Raw genomic sequence first — 21,688 nt, forward strand, 5'->3', positions numbered from 1 at the left:
TTTTTTTTTTTGACAGAAACTTACAATTCTTTGAGTTTCTTCATTTGTGAAAACGCATTTCCTTGAACTGACATAATTGCATTATTACTTAAATCCCTACAAAACAAACAAGAAGAAAGACATGAGAGTAAAGAGTAATTTATTGAACTAATGTACTCAGCATGAAGACTCCAGGAATAGTTTGTTACAGTTACATACAAAGGTTTTTCTAGCTTAAAAACCAAAGAGATAATATTGAAGAGTTTTAGAGCATGCTTAATAAATATGACGCTTTCTGTATTAGTATCAAAATTTACATTCAGCAGAACTCCATTAAAAACCCTCTTAAGAATACTTCATTATTCAGAGTAAGTGTATTTCACTCAAAGTCATAAGTAAAGCTCATCAGTCCTATTCGTTTTTTTCAAATGATGGCTTAATGAGAGTATTTACTACTTACAGGTGTTCAAGTGCATCCAAGCCAGAAAATGCTTTCTTTGTAATAGATCTAATTCTATTTCCTTGCAGTATCCTGAAAAAAAAAAATAGGTACATAATGCAAAAAAGATGGAAGCTTTTCTGGAGCCAAACAATTGCATTTTTGGCATTTATTTCCAAACTGTGACTAATATTTACCATTCAGCTTTCCTCAATGCAGCAAAATGCCTCACCTTTAAAATAAACTGATTTACTGCACTTGACTAAATATCTTGTTTTAAAATCATTCTAAAACATGTTTAATGTATACAGTTCAGAAACGCAGATTATTTAGATGTTTTCTTTTTTATTTCATAGATGAATATTTCCATATTTTTATTTCATAGATGCGCATTTTCAAATTATTTTTCCATACCCGTGAAGCCATTCCCATTGGATGCTGCACTGCTTTATCAAAGACTATTGCTGCCACTATACCTCTGTAATATTTGATAATACACTTAAAAAAAAAAAAAAATCTATAAATAGCACAACATTTGAAATATGCATATGTATTTCAGATTAGCTTCACTCAAAAAATCAGAAATTGCTTTCATAGAAACTAACATTTTATAGCAAACAAAATGTTAAGGGAGAAAAAATATCACCTCAACTATGGAAAACATAACATGTTGGAGTGGTCCATCAAAAGTAGCATAATATAGGCTACTTAATTATTTTAAAACGAATTAGACATCGTGGTACTCACAGCTTCCTCAGTTCATCCAGACCAGAGAAGGCACCATTCATATCTTCAATAGTCCACGATATTTCATTGTTTTTCAGATCCCTATTTACAAGGAAAGGGGGCAGGTGGGGAAATCATACCATGAGAGACATTAGGAAAAACAAGGTATGTACTTGTTAAATAACACTTATTATTTAAAATAATTCCTGAAATCACTGTCTGGCAGCGCTTTTTTCCTCCTCCTTTTTAGTTATTTCATTCTCATTTTTACTGCAAGACTTTAACAACAATCAATTAGCACTTTTTCCACTGATAATTACAAAGATAACAAAAGTTAATAATTATTTTAGAACAAAACCACATTCCCCAACAAGGGTTTTGAGATACAGGACAGAAGGAGCATCAGAAGGGAAGAGATCAACTGTTTCCTCCTTCAAACTAAAATACATCTACATCTTTGTACACTGTGAACATTAATACACTGCAATTAATAAAACTTTCTACATTATAATGTAAACTTTCTACATTCTACACTGTTCACAGAGCTAGCTATGTTATCTGTGACACACAAAACAATTAGAGAGATTTGTGAAAATAACGAAGTATCAACAGAATTGATAAGGTAAGGGTAAAGGAGAACAAGTCTGGGAGAAAAAGTTTAATGATTTCTCCTGTGTAAACTTAGAAACCTGACAGTCTCTTGACTTCTTTTTATGATCTATATATGTATTTAAAAAACACAGAATGCATCTCTGTAAATTACATCTTTGCTGGATGCCTCTAAATGCTATCACTCTATAAAGTCTAGAGAGAAAAGTAACTTCTTCATTCATCTGGCTAACAGATGAATCAATGGTTTGCAACTGAAAGATTCTAATGAAGCAAGATATTTTTAGATTCATTTACTTCTTTCTTCTCCTTCCTTTAAGAAATGCTATTTCAAAATATGATCAAATGCTTAAAATAATTGCTCAATCAGGATAAGCAACTACATACAAGATGTTGTCTGCTTAATTCTATCATGATGGAAAGTATGGACTCAGTTAAGACAGAACTATCAGATCCCTAAAGTGCTGCTCACTGCCTCTGAATGGAGAACTGCTACCAGAAAATTTGTATTAAAATTACCAGCATCCACTATACATAGCCTTTAAGAAATAAGCCCTCTTTCTCCAAACTAGAGTGGAAAAAAAAAAACCTTACTGGGAAAAAGTAAAAACACTACACTAGGAAAGTGACAAAAGGAAAAGCAAAGCAAAATAACAACCTAACAACTTACAGAGGATTTCTTAATGTTTTTAACCTTAAAACTCAAGTTAGTCAACTTACAAAGTCTGCAGACTAGAAAGTCCCCGGAAGGCACAATCAGCAATGTAGTTTACTTTGTTGCTTCCAATGTACAGTCCAACTAGCACGCTTAAGCCAACAAAGCTTGAATCATCTAACCTTGCTAAGTGATTGAACGTCAAATCTCTGCAAGTTCAAGGAAAAATGGATTTTAATGTTTTTGATGCATTATTTGTTACTCAATTCAACCCAGTTGAATCTTCAAGTGGGGGAAATGGTTCCTTTCCTTTACAATGGTCACAAAACCTACCACACTGTTTTTGACCATGCATATTTTCATTTCTAATTATTCACAAATTACTGCAGAACAAATTTCTTTCATTTGAAAATGATTGTGTTACAGCTCTAGAACAACTACAGTGAAATGAAGCAGTCATGGTTGGCTTCAACTTCTTCCAAGAAAATTTAACTGTCTTACATGTAGAAAAGTTGCTGTCACCTTGGAAACTTTGTTATGAAAAATTCACACATCAGTGGTAAGAAGCTCATGCTTTGGCATGTACCCTAATTTCAAATCTGGAATAGAATAAAAGCTACTCACAGCTCACTGAGTTTTTGGCAAAATTCCCAGGCGTCAGGACTGATCCTGCTGATGGCATTTTGGCTGAGATGGAGCTGTTGCAGCATCAGCAAACCATAAAGCCAGCCTTTGGTTACCTCTGTTAAGTTGTTATGGTCCAGCTGCCTATACATACACAAACAGACAAAAAACCTAAGATTCAGAAAATCAGTGATGCGTGTGCTTTGCCACAGGTCCACATTTGAGTTCATCACACTGGCCAGATAGCTGCTGTCTATGTTTACATTTGAAGTTTTACGCATGCATTCAGAATGCGCTGCTTTACATGCTTAGTGATTAACACTAGTTGCTTTTCACACCACACCAGGATAGCTTAGTTCAAAAACACTTCTATATTTTAGCAAGCAATTCTATTATGTACAATCTCACTTAGTGTAATAATAGCAGAATCTATGAAAGTTGGTACTCACAAAACTTCCATGTTGGTTAATCCCCAGAATGCACCATCCATGAGCCTAGTAATTCCATTTCTCTGTAGTTTCAATGACTTCAAAGCTGGAAGTCCTTGGAAAGTAAGCCCATCTATTTTTTTAATTTTGTTGCGATTCAATTCCCTGCATCAATAAATTTTACAGTTTCAGCAGAAGTTTACTTGCATACCAACAACTTTTCCTACCTCCCTGGAAACAAACTTCACTTAAATACCTGCCCTGCAAATTAAACAACAGAAGCAAGATGTAATAAAATTCAAACCTTTTACTGCAATACATTACGTTTAATCATGCTTTTACTGTTCTGCCTTTCTGATATTGAGGACATGTACTTGATAGTTACTTCATGTTTAGATTTAAAGAATCTAAGGGAAGATTAAAAGGAGGGAAGATTTAGGTTGGAATTCAGGGGGAAGTTCTTTACTATGAGAGTGGTGAGGTGCTGGAACAGGCTGCCCAGAGAGATTGTGGATGCCCCATCCCTAGAGGTATTCACGACCAGATTGGATGGGGCCCTAGGCAGCCTGGTCTAGTATTAAATGGGGAGGTTGGTGGCCCTGCATGTGGTAGGGGGATTGGAGATTCATGATCCTTGAGGTCCCTTCCAACCCTGGCCATTCTGTGATTCTGTGAATCTTACTAGACCTAGAATGTCAGGATCAATCCTGTTCTCAAAAGTGAAAGCAAGTTCCTGGTGTCCATTCAGAAGTAGAGTTGTTAATTTTCGCTTTGAATTTGCATTCCAATTGATTATTAATTGCGAGGTTAAAATTTCTAGTTACAATACTTAGCCAGAATCAATATCCTGGATAATTTCTCCCTCTCTTAAACTGGAATCAGGCAATCCTTATGTACCCTTTCACTGTCCTACAGTTTCTTCCCTCTTTCTCAAGTGGTTATGGGCACTACACACACACACTCTTTTTCTAGGCCTGAGTTTGGGACCCAAATGCAATAGGAATTATAAGATATAAGTAGCGCTGGAGGGTAAGCTGCAGTGAGAGCAGCACTCCATGTTTTCTATTTTCCTGCTCTTTACAACATCTCCTTGGCTTTGGTCCTTTTCAACTAGAAATCCAATCCTAACAAATCCAGCAGCTTTCTGAGTTACATGAAAACTCATGCAACTCATGCAACTACAGAAAACAACGTTAACTGTTTTTATAACACTGGATTTTAAACTAGCTACTGTTTGCTAAATTAATAGTTGTATTTTAAGTTATTTATTTGAAACAACTGATATATAAAGTGACAGTACTGGACAATACTACGAAAAGACCCTTGTGGCAACGAGTGATAATTTGCTCCTCTAAAAAGATCTTTGATTTATCAGCCTGTATCCCATTCAACCAAGAAGAATCTTCTCCTTCCAAAAGTCACTTTGCTCAGATAAACAAGGACCTAAATAAAATAATTCTCCATACTCATTATTATATAGCTATAGTATTATACAATTATTATTCAGAGTCTCAGCTTTTTAAGACTTCAGCTGCCCTCTCAGGTACTCTGATACAAACTCCAACTGATAACAAATACCTAATATAAAACTCCCCTCTTTCTCCCATATGTTTAAAACTTCCTAAATTGTAAAGAACATTCAGTGAGAACAGCCTTTATTTCTTCCCCACTCTTCTCCTAAATACATTATTCAAGCAATAATATGTGAAGGTTGCTCCAAATATAATGCCTCCTATTTTATTATGTTGGCACACAACATTAGAGGTGGACATCTGTGGTATGGCAGTAGAGGCTGAACCTTCCCACTACTATTCAGTTCAATTTTATTGCTGCGCAACAGATGGCAGCAGAGGGGCAGCCTGACAAAATGGCATCTGACATGAAAGTGCCTATGAAGCAAAGGTGTGTTACTGAATTCCTTCATGCAGAAAAAAAACTGCACCCATTGCTATTCATGAACGCTTGCTGAATGTTTATAGAGATCAAACAGTGGATATGAGCGCAGTGAGACGGTGGGTGGTGCATTTCTGCAGTGATGACGGCGCCAGTGGGTCACTTCCACTCATGCAGATTTTTACGAGCACAGTATGCAGGCTGTTCATAGCTGGAGAAAATGCATAGCTAACAATGGTGACTGTTGAAAAATAGCATTTTGTAGCTGAGAATTTGCTGTCAGAATGTTATTGTGCTCACACTCTTCTGTTGAGGTTTAATTCAAACATTTCCTCTGTGCACAGGAAAGACAGAGTCACAGTTCCCATTTGTATCAAGCATTCTAACATTTCACTGTTCTTAGGGCTTTTTACTTTCAAAGTTAATCTAACAGTTCATCTTGCCTTTTAGTATGGAAAATAATTACTTGGGATTTAACAAAGTGCAGTCCTAGCCCATCCTCTTGTCAACTTATCATACTCTTCAAGTTTTCCAAAAGAGGGGAGAATATATTTCCCCATACTCGTTCATATTCAGTAGCTACATTTATTACTTATTAAGTAAAATAGTTATAGATTGTATCATGTGAAACTCATGAAATTCTACTTACTCAAGCATATTGTTTATTGTCCTATCTTCCAAAAGCAAATTAATTCCCTTTATAATGTAATGGTTGGATTTGATGATTTTAAAGGTCTTTTCCAACTTAAGTGATTCAGTTATTCTAAATGATTCTATACTTTTACAAACATACAAAGAGACTGATGTAGTGAGTGATATAACTCTACTTCATTTATTAATTTTTCCAGTGTTTTATTTATTTTTTTTTACATAAATACTGCTATTTGCTATTAACCTTTTTTCTTCTCTCTAATAAGCAGACACAATTTTAAACACAAAGACTATTCATATCTCACCAATATATAAGACCGGTTTTGTTCAGTATAAAGCTGCAGTTAGTAAGGGTTGTAGTAATATGTTTTCTGTGCCTGTCTCGCTCTGCGTCTGCTTTAATTAAAGGCTAAAGTTCAAGCACTACCAGTGCTTGGAAAGCCTGAAAACAATTAGTCAATTGTAGGTTGCACTTACAGGTGTTGCAGATGGGAAAGTTTAAACATCTTTTGAGGGATTGCTGAAATTCTGTTCCTGTTCAGTTTTAATACTTGAAGTGTGCTGGACAAATTGTCAAAGGTACCAGGCTCCATGGAGGTTATTCGGTTACTGTTAATGTACCTGTTGAAACAATGTCTAGAAGGTTAAATTTACAGTTATTTAATAAAATTTTAATACCAAGTAGTGAAACATAGAGTTCTTAGACTGCTTATACTGTGATAAATGAAATTTCATTAATCGCATTAATCAAAGCTCTTGACAACTCAGTCTACAGTCAAATAGTATTTTGCCACCAATATTTTTCTCTGTTCTGCAAAAGCGTATTCTTAGCAGAAGATAGCATGTTGCCAAAATATAGTATGTTGCAACTCCATTACTTTCTTCACAATATAGCTCTGTCTTTGCAGTACTGCTACAAAAAAACATTAAGGTAAATTCAATGAAGTCCACAGAACTTCGTGCAACTCGAGACTAGACCAGCACCCACAGCTTAAATTCATTCTACTATGTAATTTTTCTCCCAAGAGAGACACATCCATTTGTTTCATCTCAACATCGTTTACTATGAATTAAAACAGTTCATTGCAGCAACTGGTATATTCAAGTCTGCAACTCAGGTTAAGATCAATGAGTAAAAGTAGGAACATTTAGTAAATATCTGATTAAAAAGTATTTCATGCTTCAACATACAGTTGCCAAATAAGCTTACCATCAAGTTTTTTTAAAAATAATCTGAAAAAAAAAAAAAAAAGAAAAGAAAAGAAAATGTAAAGTAGGTTTTACTTACAGATACTTAATCTGTAAGGAAGGAAATGACGACATTTTTAGCTCTGATATGTTGTTGTTGCTCAAATCCAAAGTTTCTAAACTCTGAAATGGCTTCAGATGTTCAGGTAAGATGTTGGCAATTTTATTACTGGTCCTGAAATTTAAGGATAGTAATTAAAAAAAAAAAAAGTCATCTCCAGAGCAAACACTTGTTAACTAAGCACCACTGCCAAAATCAGTACTTAATTTCCCTGCTTGTTCTATAGAGAGAGCATTAATTTCTAGTTTTCTTGAATTACAAGCTAGAATGCTCTGAGCAAATACAATCATCAACATATCTTGATTTCTTGAAAAATTTTCCCAGCAAACAGGGCGAGGAGGATAAAGAAGTATTATAATCCAAAAGTATTTCATTGTTTTTAAAATGTTAAAATGAAACACAAAACACTATGTTCATTAATCTCTGAAATGCAGACATATGTTATTTGCATTGAATATAGTATGTCACAATACTGCAATGAAAGCAGGTCATAGTTGTTTTTTATTTTAGTCAAAACTAACATAACAGTACCCAGACATTCTGCTTCACTTTTCTGAGAAATCCTACAGCACGAAATTCAAACTGGATTTTCATAAAAATAGAGCTATGTGAGATTGATGACAGTGCACTCCTTCCAGAAAAACATTCTCTAATACTACAAATAGATCTAGTATTTTATCCAGCAAATTTTTCTACTGTGTTAGCAAAGAATAAAATTAGTGCTTCTCACAACTCTTCACAGACTGTCTGGACATCCTCTTTGGTCAGATTTTTGCTAAGTATCACTTTCAATACCACAATAAAGAATTTACCACTATTTAAAGACATAGCTATCCTAGTCTACTCTAAGAAACATCTCTACTTTCACTTCCAATTAAATGAACTTTTTCTAGCAATAGTATTTCGTGTTCACACACAGCAACTACCATATTTTTCATCCCAGCTGTATCATACACATACATTAGCAAAGTGAAGAGTTATTAATTGATGCTAACGGTACATAGGGGGAAAAAGTACATGACTAATTAAGTGAATGCAACCCAAAATGATCCTTGCTGCGCTCTAAAGTTCAAGTCAGTTCTGGCTGTGGTACATTCTGTTCCCAGTAAGATGAATGATAAAAATTTAGGTGCTCTCCTCAACTTCCAGACATTGAAGGCAAAGGCAATTTCAGGTTAAACTATCAACAAAAATGTTGATTCTGGAAGATGTTTGCCTTTATTAGAAATAGTTGCTCTGGATCAAATAGTAAGCCATACGTTTAGGATGGCATGGACAACCCTCACGTAAGCAAGGGAAGGATTACTACTTACGACAAAAAAAGCCTGACTCGAAAATTGAACCATAAGTTAGATTAATAGGCCTTCTGACCACATGTGGGAACGAATAAATGATTTTGCAACTCCTCCAATGCTGCTCTTGTATCATGTTTCATTACTCAGGCTGTCTGGTAGAGCTATACTACATTATCTAGGAAAAAAACAACCTCTTAACAGTAAGTTTTTATAATAAATGGAAACAAATTAATAAAAAAACAACAACAAATACCACCATGTGTCAGCTCCACTGTCCAAACGAGACTGTGTGTTAGATAACAGGTCACAGAGTTGCCTTTATGCATTAGTTTGTTTATAAGGTAATTACTAACAAGGTATTAAAACTGCCAATTACTTGAGTGACGAATAAAATTTTCCTTGCAGTAAAAGTGTGCTCCAGCAGAAGCCAGCAATTTCCTGAACTGCACGCCTCCTAAATTGCAGTGTGAAAGTGTTCACTTACAGACATAGCTTACACAGTGCTCTCTTTGTGTCAATATTGCTTCATAAAACAGAAATTCCTTACAACTGGCAGGATAATAGCCTCTGTATTACAAAGTTTAGTTGGACCTAATGGAACTGAATAAAAGTCTTACGCAGCCTTCAGATTAGCCCTTAAACTAACTGGCAAATTATTTGATGCAGACCAGATTACAATAAAAACATACAAACAAACAAAAAAATCAGCTAATATGTTTCATGGATTGTTCTTTTTCAGTGATGATAATGTCATGTCATAGGGAGAAAGTAACTTCTTTTCTTCACAAAAACAGAGGTCTACATCAAAGTCCTACTCCATCTCATAATGAAAATCAAATGAGCTCCCATCATGCCTGCTTGCCTATTTGTATTTGTAGAAGCCACTCAAATGCAAAATGCCTAAATGCTTCACTCCTTACTGCCCCAGCCTCCTAATCCAGTTTTCTCTTAAAAAAAAAAAATAATAAAAAAAATTTAAAAAAAAATTCAAAGGCCATAATTACCCAGCACTGAACAAATCTGAAAGTTTTGAGGTTCAATTCTAGTTAAAGTCTACTTCTAATTTGACTTTTCTTCACGATATCCTTTCAGAAATTCAAATAAATATTGTATTCATTCCTTTATGAGTGCCAAATAAATATCAAAACTACTCAAAAAGATATGACTGAAAATGCAAGCTTAACTAATTGTTACAACAGATCCAAAGATATCCTCTACCTTGGTACAATCATATGAGTTTGTTCACTCTGCAGAAAAATGTCCAGTTGCTGTAACTACCGTATTCAGACAAATGAAGCTCCACATGCTGCACCAGTTTCATTTTTCAGATCCTGAATGGAAAATTAAAGCAAGCATGGATCCCTTTGCAACAAGTCAACCAGTGCATCAAGTTTCCACAGAAATTTGCCAACGGCAAACAGATCACAATTTCTCCATTTGCAAGAACATGCAACTCCCTTAGAATTTTTCCTGATGCACCCAAAGAAAAAGGACCACTGAGGAACACAGTCAAACCCACCAAAATATCCACATTAATTTGAGTGTATCTCTTGCTGTTTAACTATCTACCCCTTGACTTTCAGGTCATAAAGAAAAAGAAAACAACCAACCCCACCAAAATAGTGTGCACGTAGGTTGATTTAATCATTTTCACATAAGCCTGAGTGAATACCATCTCAAGACAGAATATTAGTTTTTCGTTAGGGCATAAGAAACACCGGATTTTCCTTTCTGAATTCATGACTTTAGACACACCAGTAGGTCAAAACACTTACAACAACCATCAATCATGATCTCAAAATTCATTCAATATATACAACAGCTACAACATATCTGACATATTGACTTGTACTTCCCTTGCCTCTAAGGAAATACAAAGCAGGATAGCAATTGCCATATCCATTGTGTTAAGGATCTAGTTAACACTACTTAGACACAGTTCTTATGTGTTGGGGGAAAAAAATTGTTTTTAAGATGTGAGGTACTATGATTATATATCTCTCAATAAAGATTGCTAATATGCAATGTTTTTTATCGCAAAGTATCTATATAAACTTAAAAATGAAACTTCATTGATCTGATCTTATGATACAGAAATTGCATCTCCAGATCTGAAGCACTGTCTTTTATTTCTAAAAAACCTCACTACAAAAAAAAAAAGCGTTCTTGCACTTCCCCTCACAAGCATAACTACCCTCCAGGTAGATCTTGATCTGCTCTGTTATTAGAACCTCTTTGTCTTCTAATCCTTTACCATAATTCTAACAAGGAGCATGTGTCCGAGTCTGGAGATGGAGCAAAGTGAGAAAAAACAATTGTCCAAAAAGACAATTTTGGAGAGTTGTCTGTGCAGCCTGTTTCTAAAACTGTATAACAATTCTGTTTTAACACCTTTGTGATTCTGGACTATTTCTTGTCCCTCACCTAATCCCTGAAAGGCAGAATATATTAAATTTGCATTAGGAACAAACAAATTAATCACGGTGAAATCTCTTGGACGCTTGCTAAATATCAAGAAGATATATAAGGAGAAAAAAGCATTTTGCTAGGGCTAGATACATCTTTCTGAGCAATGCTGAAGCCATGACACTGGGATGCTGGGGTTCACAGATGCTTACTTTGTCCATCTTCTAGTTACACACTTTTAAGAATAGAACTGGCTTGGAGGCAGCCATGTCAGCACAGGCCCAGTAGATGTGACCATCCATGCCCATCCAAGCACATTCGCAGTTGTCTCCATTGTAGTACACTATGGCACAAAGTCTTCTTTTTCACCTTTCCTCCAATTTTTGTGGTTGCTTCAACCTGTTCTTCCTTCCACTCACCCCTTGGTGTCATACTCCTGTTACATTTGCTACTTGCACATTTTTCTCAAACACCTCCAGACTTTTGGAGCTTTCTTGTGAAACAATTGTGAAGACAACGAGGGCTAGAAAATTTTAGCAGAAAGAAAGAAAATAATTGATAGTAAAGATAGAAGACTGAGACTGTAATAAAGTTAGCAAGTCATGGAAGACTCCCATCATAAGGCTTTTTAGAATGAGAACTTTACTAGTATATACTACAAGAAATAGTCTCAGTACTTTATATAATAAGAAAGAGATAAAAAAAGATCCTTCTTTTTCCTCTGATTACCACACAGTTGACAAGTAAAATTAGCAACACTTTAATGAACAGTTACATCACTTAAAATTCTGTAATTGTGATGTCAAGCTTAATACTCCCTGTATAATAACTCCCCAGTACTAAGTGGACTACACATTCAGACCAAATACAACCTCCAGTTCCTGGAATCTTTGCAACTAGTAGAGATGAAGGAAGAAAGGTTTCACTGGAAATATTTCTGAGATGATGATGACAGATATAGAGCCAGGCTTACTTGGCAGTCCTACTGGTAAGTCTACAAAAGTCTGCTATCCAGTTCACACAGAGGCTACAGGCATTCCTTGAAACAAGTAGCTGTTCTTTCTTTTGAAGGTCTCCTTCATAACACAGTCCTTGTCCATCCACTGTTTCTTCAGGTCAGATGTTTTTTGTGCTTTTTGTGGTATATAGTCTTAAGGCATAAAACCAAAATTTGTTAAGTCTGTATCTACTGATTCCTTCTCTAAAACTTAGATCAAAAGTTTGCAATTTCCTAAAACAAGCTGGAAAAAGGAGGAGAAAAACACATAGAATGAAACTACTCTAGAATCCAGAGATAATTTAATAATTAAAAGTAGACAGCAGCAAACCCAAACCTCCAAGCACTTGATACTTTCAAAGCAATTATCTCTTGATTCCAGCCATAATACTAATATAAATAATTAAAATTTCCTTCCAAACTCTTTTCTTGATACTCTGGAGTCTGTTTCCTATTCCCTTTTGTGGTCTTTCCGAAATAATCATACATTATTTAGCATGTGATGGTCAACTGAATGCATAACTTCACCACTTTAATGAAGGTAAACATAAAGAATGAAAATACAGCTATTTCAACAGGATCTGACAACAAAAATAATAGCGCATTGTAGACTTGGTGCACTCCATTTAATGCTAAATGCAGTTATGGCCTAGATTAAACACAGCGTAACACCCTCCAATTTTATAAATCATATTTTTAATCTGATTTAAGAACTTATTTAGTAAAAATATGTGTTTTTTGTTGTTTGCTTTTTATTTGTTTAAAACAGAGCCAACTCTTGGAGAGTGCAGACTGAAGCCCAGGTGCTTCAGACTGTACACCCTTCTAGACCTACTCCTAATCTCAACTGTCAGCAACAAGTTGAGGGATCTTCTCCCTGTCCAATTCTATTTCATTCAAGATGCTGAGTTGCCACATAACACTCCTCCCCTGCAATAACCATCTACCACAGCTCTATGCTCAAAATCCAGTCCTTATGATGCCTGGCATTTTAACATCATTCCAACTTCTCTTGTTCCCTGTACTGTCCGTCTCACTAAACATGGCATCCCTCTCGTGGTAATATTTCCTACCATTCTTCTACTTTGTCACATGGGAGTAGTATTCTCTGTTTTTCTGAATCATAATTATTCTTTTTAATTCATCTTTAACAGTGTTGATCAGAAAATCATGCCTTTTTTCTTTTTTTTCCACTGCAAGTAGTTCATAAAATTTGCATTCATTTCCATTCTCATTGCAAAGGCATTCATCTAGACTCTATATTTCTGCTACAATAAACTCTGGGTTTCCAGATATTTCTACCCTTTACCAACACTCAATCTAAATTGCTGTCATAAAAATCTAGTTTCCATGTCTGCAAGTCTGACTAAGACAGGTTCCTTTTCAAATTCTTTCATTTACTTCCTCTTAGTCTCCACACCAAATGTCAAAGACTGCAGAAACTAATTCCAGTAAGTTTTCTGCTCTAGTTTTTTGCTCACAACTTCAGCCCAAGTCACACATGGTTTACCACCACTCTCATTTTTAGGACTTTCTCCAAGTTGCCTTATGCCTGAAGGCCATTCTGGCATTCCTCTACCCTTTCTTTCAATCCTTCTTCAAAACAAACTCTTCCAGGCAGCATTCAAATCTTAATCCTTCCCATAATAAAGCGGTAAGTGAAGAGATGACAAGGATGTAAAATATTTGACCAAAATTTTCTTAATATTGGGAACCAGACTACAGTTTAGTATGCTGACTTTATAAACACACAATACCACTTTCTCTGGCAAGCACAGAAGGGAAAGGCATTCACTCCTACTGAATATAAGCTTTCATTTTCAAGAGTCGTGTCTAAACTTCTTTCTCAGGACTATAGCTTACTAAATACAAACCGAGACAGCGTTCTTCTGGATTCCAAACACAGCTGCCATTCCCAATCTACTGCAAGAAAACAGATTTATCATTCCTGCCTCCATTCCAAATAATCTTGCAAACAATTATTATGAAAAAAACATGATTTTCCAAAAGCACTTTGCAGAAGTTCTTCTAGTTGAGGTGCCACCAAGCTATGCAAATCATTGCACTCCTACATTGGCAGTTGAGCAGATGTAAAAGATATTTTGTGTGTTCACTTCAACTAATTAAATTGTACTTCTCAAGACGACTACTCGAAGCATGATCTAGAATGCTCCTTATCTCAAACATATACATTTCCTTATTTTAAAACGTGAACACAATGTTAAAATAAGATCACTTCTAAATAACACACTACTTTTTTCAGTAGCAACATTTGTGCATAAAGCTAGATAGGTATTTAAGCTATATGTTGATTAATCGAAGTCAGAATGAGATAGCACTCATTAATTAACAATGAAAATCCACAAGTCTATGCTCAATTACTGCCCCTCAAAAGCAGGTTCACTCTTCTGCTAAAAAAAAAATTGGAAGAAAGGAGGAAGCTGCCTAAAACATAGATATATTTACAAATCTTTAGTTCAGCATTTTATTTAGCAAAGATCTATGAGAAGCTACTTTGAACTTAAAGAGGTAGTTCATCTATTTTTAAGAGCAATAAAGAAAAATCTTTTTTCAGACTACTTACCTGAATTAAGTAGCACAGACTAATCCCATCCATCCTAGAAGCCCCATAAAGTGAAGATCCTGACACTGCAAATATCATAAGCTCTGCATAGTAAAGGTCTGCATCACAATGGACTAAGCTGTTTCCACTGCCTGACAGCCTACAGTTCCACCAATTTCAGGAAACAACCACATTGTAATTGGAGCAAAACACACTCCAGTATTTTATTGAAATTTTCATGACTGAAATCACGATTAATAAGCAACTATGCAAGATAGAAGGAAGAAGCTAACACAGCAAGACACAAAGCTAAAGCTAGACTGATCTAGTAACTGAAAAGAAGAAAACAACAAGCTCAACCAACCAACACCCCTCCCACTCCCACTCTTCCCCCCCATAAAAAAACCACCACCAACAACAAAAAAACTGAATGGCTGAAAAGTTTTTTCAGGTGCAAACGGTAGCGTGATCTCTGAAGGGCTGGTTCTGCTTGTTGCTCACCTAACCCATTGGAGAAGATACGTAAGTTTGATGTCTACTATGCTGCCTAAGCAAGTTCAGAAATTTTAATTTTAAATTATTGTTCATGGCTTAGATAACCTTGCTGATTTATTTTCTCTTTGAAGAGGATGACTTTCCTCTTTTTCAGTTTTTCAAGCAGCACTTTCAGCTTTGCTTTTCAAAAGTGCTCTTTGAACACCAAAGGCTTGAAATTAAAAAATGACTACTCAGAATCATTCTAGAATAGCTGATCAGAAAGCTACATTTAAAGTTGGAACAATTTTACTTATTATATGATCCCTGCACTCAACTAAGACTGGCAACTTCTCAATACTTCTGGCCTATGGCATATCCTGAGTAGTATTTCTGGTATTTCTGTTAATAATTTTTTGTTCATTAACTTTTTTAAGCATCTAGGACACAAGACTTATGTCCTGTGCATCTGTCTTCAAAGCAAATGCATTTTGACTCAGAATATACCAATATAAAGACACAGTAAACTGAATGTTGTTGAAAGTCTTCAGAAAACAGATCTGTAGTTTCAACCCAGCACTTAACAGGACCAGCATGCACACTACAGAAAGTTTCCTCCATGCTGGCCAACATTGTTCATCACTGCATAACCCAAAACCAAGCCTCCTTTCTTCAACTGCCCTAAAGTGTTAACAGTTCTCTCAGGTTGCAGACGAAACCAAGTATAACGCTGTATATTCTACATGTCTCTTACAAAAAGAGACAACATTCTTAATTAAAAAAAAAAAAAAGAAATAAGAACATAATACAAGCAATATACTCATGCAACATTTGAAAAATGAATGTTGTGTTTTCTACTCTGGCATTACTAAAACTGAATGTTTGTCTTCTTTATTAACATGAGTAGTTTCTAGAACATAAGCCTCTGGAATACTTCTATCTAAATCACCTGTTCCACATGTATCAACAGTTTTAAAACAGATAATTTTTATTTAACAAGAAGTAAAATCCCCAACTATTTAAAGCACTCCACCATTCAAAGCTAGCCTAATGTTAAGAATTTCACTATACACCATAGAAACTTTGGCGCATGTGGCTTTTCTAGTGTCTACTGATGAGATGATTATTACACAACGTATGCCAGATGTGGGCAAGAAACATTTTTTTTTTAATATTAGTTCTAGTTCTTTTATTTTTATAAGAACAATAAAATTTAGTTATGGAGACTGGATACTCAAGAGTCGCACCATCCCTCTAAAGTCACTGACTGAGGCCTTCCATTTTCCAAAGCACTAAAGAATACAGGAATACAACACGCTGGCAGTTTTGGATGGCGTCCATGATTTTTTTTTTTTTTTTTTGTGTGTGTGTGTGTGTGTGTGTTTTAATTCCACAAATAAAAGATCACGGGCTTATTACCATGCCATATATCCTTAAACAAAATCCTAAGCAGCGATTTACAAATTCCGCAACATTAAGTGTCTTTATTCCATACAAAACATTAACTAACATGAACTAGTTATTATTTTTTGAAGACTTTTGAAGAATGTGTAGGCAAATGACAGTTAAAAGCCATATAGGAGTTTTATAAAAGAATGATGCACTTATATTACTCAGTTGCAATCTATTTCTTCATCTTCAGTAGCACTTTCAGTAGGCTTTCTGAAGCTATGAACTTTCAGCCTTATGGGAAATCATGACTTGAGCCTGATCTGTACTATCAGCATTAAAGATTAAAAGATAAAAGTCATGTTTGAAGAAAACAGTTAAGTCACGTCAGTTATGTGCATCTTCCCAAAAGTGGAGCCAAGATCTCTAGAGTAGTGGAAGAAGGCATTATGTCTACTGCAATAAACTCAGATCTTATATTTTATTTTGTTTGGTTTGTTGACTGGTGTTATGTTTGTTTTCCAGGAAATTGTTGACACACTGTGAAGAAGTTCCGGTACAGTTTTTGAATGTTAACAGCTTACAACCACCAAAGCATCATGTTGATATGTACTGGATATATGGACAGCTTAATCTAAAAAAATCAGTTCCACTCTTTTAGAGTATGAGTTTAAGGAACTTGAATTCAAACTAGGTGCAAAACTTCACGGCGATGATAAACCTAAGCCACAAGGTTTTATTCTCATGTATCATTATCACAGATCCTGGTTCTCAGGATCAACAGGACAGGACTCATACATTTCAGACAAAGAATATCATTAGAATGGGAAACAACTTCAGAAATTCTCCGATTCTCCTGGAAGAAATGTTCATTAGTGTCCATTTCTCTACTCGACACAGTGATCTATCAATCCAGAAATAATGAAAAATCACTAACTTTTTGTCCCATAAGCACAGAATTTTCTAATACAAAACTAGTACAACCATTTAAAACAATTTCTACATCAATTTAACTGGTTTTTAAAAGCACTTCAAGTAATGCAAATTAGGAGATTTGGAACATTTCAGTTCCAGAGAGAACACAAGAAGATCTACATTACTGTAGATGGCATCCGCACACTATGCAGTTTTAAGTTACCAGTTATCAAATACAGTGTTCTACCAAAAATCTTGTTTTCTCCAGCACACCGGTGACCTGGCCACCTGACTACAGCTATTGTTCCAATTGGAGAGCTGGAAATCTCTGGCAAATGGCTGAACTTTTTTCTTTATACCTTGATGAACTTCTTTCTGCCTTCTCTCCCAGAAGCCAGTGAAAATAGCTGGGTGTCTAAGGAGAATGGAAAGCTGAATAGTCAAATAATTGACTTAAATGATCAAATGTGCTGAAAGACGTTATCAGACCTTTGCAAGTAATATCACTGTAAAATGGGCATGTGCAAGTACATTTGCTAAACATGAGACAAAATATATATTCATCACATAAATGAAGTGTTAGATGCATCTCCAGCCATGTAATGAGCGTATCTGCTATTGAGTTTGTATTCCTTCCCACAGACATATATCTTTCCAGGGTGCTGGGAGTGGGAGGGAGCTAGGGGTGCTGATCTGATACCCCTCCTTCTACTGGCATCCAGGAAAAACAAGTTGTTGACACCACTGATTAACGTTCCTGATGGACTTTGACCACAAGACCAGGAACATCTATTGCTCCAGGTATGTTTTATCATGTGTAATTCAACAGTATGAAAATATGTAAGCTAGATAAATATCCATTAGATAGCTATAAATGAGGTAGATCCAGAAATAGAAACTACACTAACATGACAATCCACCCATGCTTGTTTATACTGCTCAAATGATTTAGACATACAGTGCTGTATGGGGATACCTGCAGTATCATTTATTCACTGTAGACATATAATCAGTGTAATTTTCATTGCAAGGAAAGAAAACTCTCACAAAAGAAGTAAAATTAAGTCTTCACTGATCAGCTGATGATTACTTGGAAGAATTTTTCCACCATGGAAAAAAAGTTTTTAACCAATACAGATTTTGCCCAGAAGGGAGGCCATTCCACAGCATTCCTCGAGGACTCCTTGGAAGAAACAGCTGGCTTTTCAACTGATATAATTAACAGACGTGTAAGGAACGCAATCAAATCAAGTTCCCAAAGACTAGCAATCTCTATTCTGCTATTATTTCAAAGTCAGAACAAAGACTCAATGAAACAGTAGTTTGTTTTGGAAAGGTTCCACAAGCTCTTTTCATTATGAAAGTTGAAGACTGCATAAAGTCATCAGAAGTATATATGAAGAACAATTACTCTTTCAAAAGTGGTTTGAAAAATTATAACTGTTCCATATGTGTCTTCTTCATATGACTTAAGTATATATTAACCCAGTTTGATTCAACCTCTCCAATTAGCAAAGATATTTTTTCACTTCTAGAAAAACCATCAGATTAAAATATGTGCATATCATATTAGTTTATTATATATTTTTTTTTCTGTCAGACAATTGCTGCATGTTTTATTTATGTCTCCTGTTGTAAAAATTAGACTTAACATCTTTCTACATCAATGATTTCTATGCTATAAAATGTTTGAAAGAGAAACCTTCGCAAACGGAACAAGATGCTTTATTTTTGGAACAATGCAATACCACTCTAATTATCTGTTCTGTCTACATACATTCTGATAAGACAAATTATTTATTAACTATTACACTCTGATCATTGGAAGTTAGCATAAATTACCTAAGGAATTAGTTCTACCACATTAATCTCAATGAATCCTTACAGTGGTCACACAATCTATATTAAACCTCAACTGGAGCATACCTACTTTCAATAATCTCACAACATCATATAGGAGTAATTGAAATTAAAGAAAGAACAAGCTAGCACTCAACTAGACCAACTTGAACTGCATTGGTAGTATAATATTTAGAAAAACTTTTTTTCTTTTTTGGTATCTTGTATGTATGAGTATAAAATAAAGTACTGAGAACCGATCTTTTCCTATGTTTGATCACAGGGACAAATGAACCAAGCTAGTGACTTAAGGATATGGAACAACCAGTTCAGTATTGATCAATTTTGGCTCTTTCAAAGGAGAACAAAAATCTTTGCACAGCTGAAGAAAGATAGTTTTACGTTCATCTGAACTAGTTGTGTTTCCAGGAGAAGGACTACAGATATAAGGACAAATTCTCGATTTCATATTCATCACGGATAAGGCAGGAAGATATAATACACTTTAATGCTTCCAACTTTGTGGTAAAGAGAACCTTATTAATTTTTTTTTTTTTGAAGAAATACATTATTTATATCAATGAGATGCTTAAAATACAGAATGCTATGCCAGTGTAAAAATAATGTCAACTCTAACACAAAATAGTAATAGATGACATGCTTAAAGTAAATAGTTATTAGTCAGACACCATCTGCTCTTTCTTTCATTCTTTTCTGATCCTGATTTGTAAGAAACCACATCAGTATCAAATGTCACTTAGTTCTTATTCAAACAGAGCAGTCCAGACACAGCGGCTGCACCAGCTGACTTAGCTGACCTGGGTCTAAAGTAAAAACAAACCCCTATAAATCACCAGATGTAAGCAATTGAACAGTGATCAATTTAATTAACTGAACAGCTTTCTGAAGTTTACGGTATTGTTTTAACCCTTCAGGCTTCTTCATGAAGGGTAACTTGCAATTTGTATTCAAGGGTAGGATTTGGCCAGAGGGCTACATATTACTAGGTTTATACACTTAAGATTCCCACTGATAAAACCCAAATCCCACATATCAAAACATGTCCTTTTTCAACCTCCCCGTAAGAGTAGGATAGCAGGATTTTTTTCAGCATCTTAGAGAAATCATACCACGTGGTGGAGAGGGAGGAGAACAAATTAAATGGATTTCAGATTTCCTCTAAAATCAAGTGTTTTAGTTCGGGGTCCTATATGCCTCTTACAATTTTACACCCATCTTACAGATGCCAAATGAAGTAACCCAGTAATTTATTTCAGACAAAATAATGAACACGGATGTAACAGTGTGTCACAGCTACAACCACAGAGTTTTATGCTACACACAAAAGTGGCCTCAAAAATACATTTTGAAGAGACTGGCACAACATCTTTTAACATAGATAATTGTTCCGATGTTGTATGTCAGGGGGATTTCCCCACATTGCCCACTGAAATTAATGGAATTCTGCCATGACTTAATGCAATTGGGATTTCAGCCAAGATGCATAACAGTAGAGTATAACTCTTGTTATACAAACTTGTACAACGCAGACTTTAGAGCGTTTACTAATGTTTGTTCAGTGCCTAGGACAACAGAGCTGAGGCTTCTCAGCACTACCACAACATAAATTAATTCTAATACAGTCTTTGTATCTGAGGGAAGCATAAAAACTACAAGGATTAAGCTCAATTATACACATTTTAAACAACCTGCTAAATAACATGACATAATCAACTTCCTAACCACAAACCGCTCTATTTCCAATTATTTTACTTTAATGTCTGTAATGCATGTATTTCCACTAACTCTGCAGAGCTAGTTCCACTAACTAGGGACAAGAATAGGATCTACTTACAAAGACAGAAGAGTTATATTTGCAGAGACTGGTCCCAGATTTGGAATGATCTCCAGTTCATTGTTGTTCAACTTCCTATTAATATAAAAATAACGTTGAACTAAATCAGAAGTACACCCATTGAATTTTCTAAATTCCTAAGCAGTGTCAAAATTTGAAATTAATTCAGTTTCACGTAATGTAAGATTTCAGAATAACAAACATCTTTGCCAACCAATTTTCCCTAGATATTGATATCCCTGTGATACAATTAGCCTATACAAACCACTTTTTTAAATTTTTTTTAATTAAGACAAATGAACTTACACTTCCCGAAGACTATGAAGGTGATCCAAGAAATTGGCCTTGATTGAAGATAATTTGTTGTGACTCAGATCCCTATGAGGTTACAAAAATAAACAACCTGTCAGTTTTGCCATAGACTGTTGAGTAAATCAAGACAATTACAATTAAGAATATGTTATCATTTGTTTCCAAGTACACAAAATTATTTGCTTTACATTAGCAAAATTAGAATACAAACTCACTTAAATGTACAGGGTACAAATAAGTGCAAATACCTTGATCACATTCTTTGACAGCATCAAAGAATTTCGTGAACAATTTACGGGAATTGGTCATTTGGGGTTTTGTGTGTGCATA

The 21,688-nt window shown here is 35.1% G+C and overlaps 1 protein-coding gene across 3 annotated transcripts in view; it reads right to left on the bottom strand.

The window, feature by feature from the left end:
* The window catches only part of LRIG3 (leucine rich repeats and immunoglobulin like domains 3), a 42,855-nt gene that overhangs the window by 14,356 nt on the left and 6,811 nt on the right, over positions 1-21,688 (bottom strand). For 2 of the 3 annotated variants that reach the window (XM_031589541.2, XM_090138134.1), the window contains exons 2-11: positions 21,353-21,424; positions 21,047-21,121; positions 7,293-7,427; positions 6,482-6,625; positions 3,482-3,625; positions 3,033-3,176; positions 2,474-2,617; positions 1,166-1,246; positions 440-511; positions 25-96 (exon numbers count right to left, since the gene is read on the bottom strand). In XM_031589541.2, the coding sequence (XP_031445401.1) occupies positions 25-96; positions 440-511; positions 1,166-1,246; positions 2,474-2,617; positions 3,033-3,176; positions 3,482-3,625; positions 6,482-6,625; positions 7,293-7,427; positions 21,047-21,121; positions 21,353-21,424 (1,083 nt within the window). Of the gene's footprint in view, positions 1-24; positions 97-439; positions 512-1,165; positions 1,247-2,473; positions 2,618-3,032; positions 3,177-3,481; positions 3,626-6,481; positions 6,626-7,292; positions 7,428-9,826; positions 9,940-21,046; positions 21,122-21,352; positions 21,425-21,688 lie in introns of those variants that run through there. The other variant, XM_090138126.1, reaches the window with a different exon arrangement.

The sequence above is a fragment of the Phasianus colchicus genome, chromosome 1 (assembly GCF_987193195.1).
Source record: "Phasianus colchicus chromosome 1, bPhaCol1.hap1.1, whole genome shotgun sequence".
Lineage (NCBI taxonomy): Eukaryota > Metazoa > Chordata > Aves > Galliformes > Phasianidae > Phasianus > Phasianus colchicus.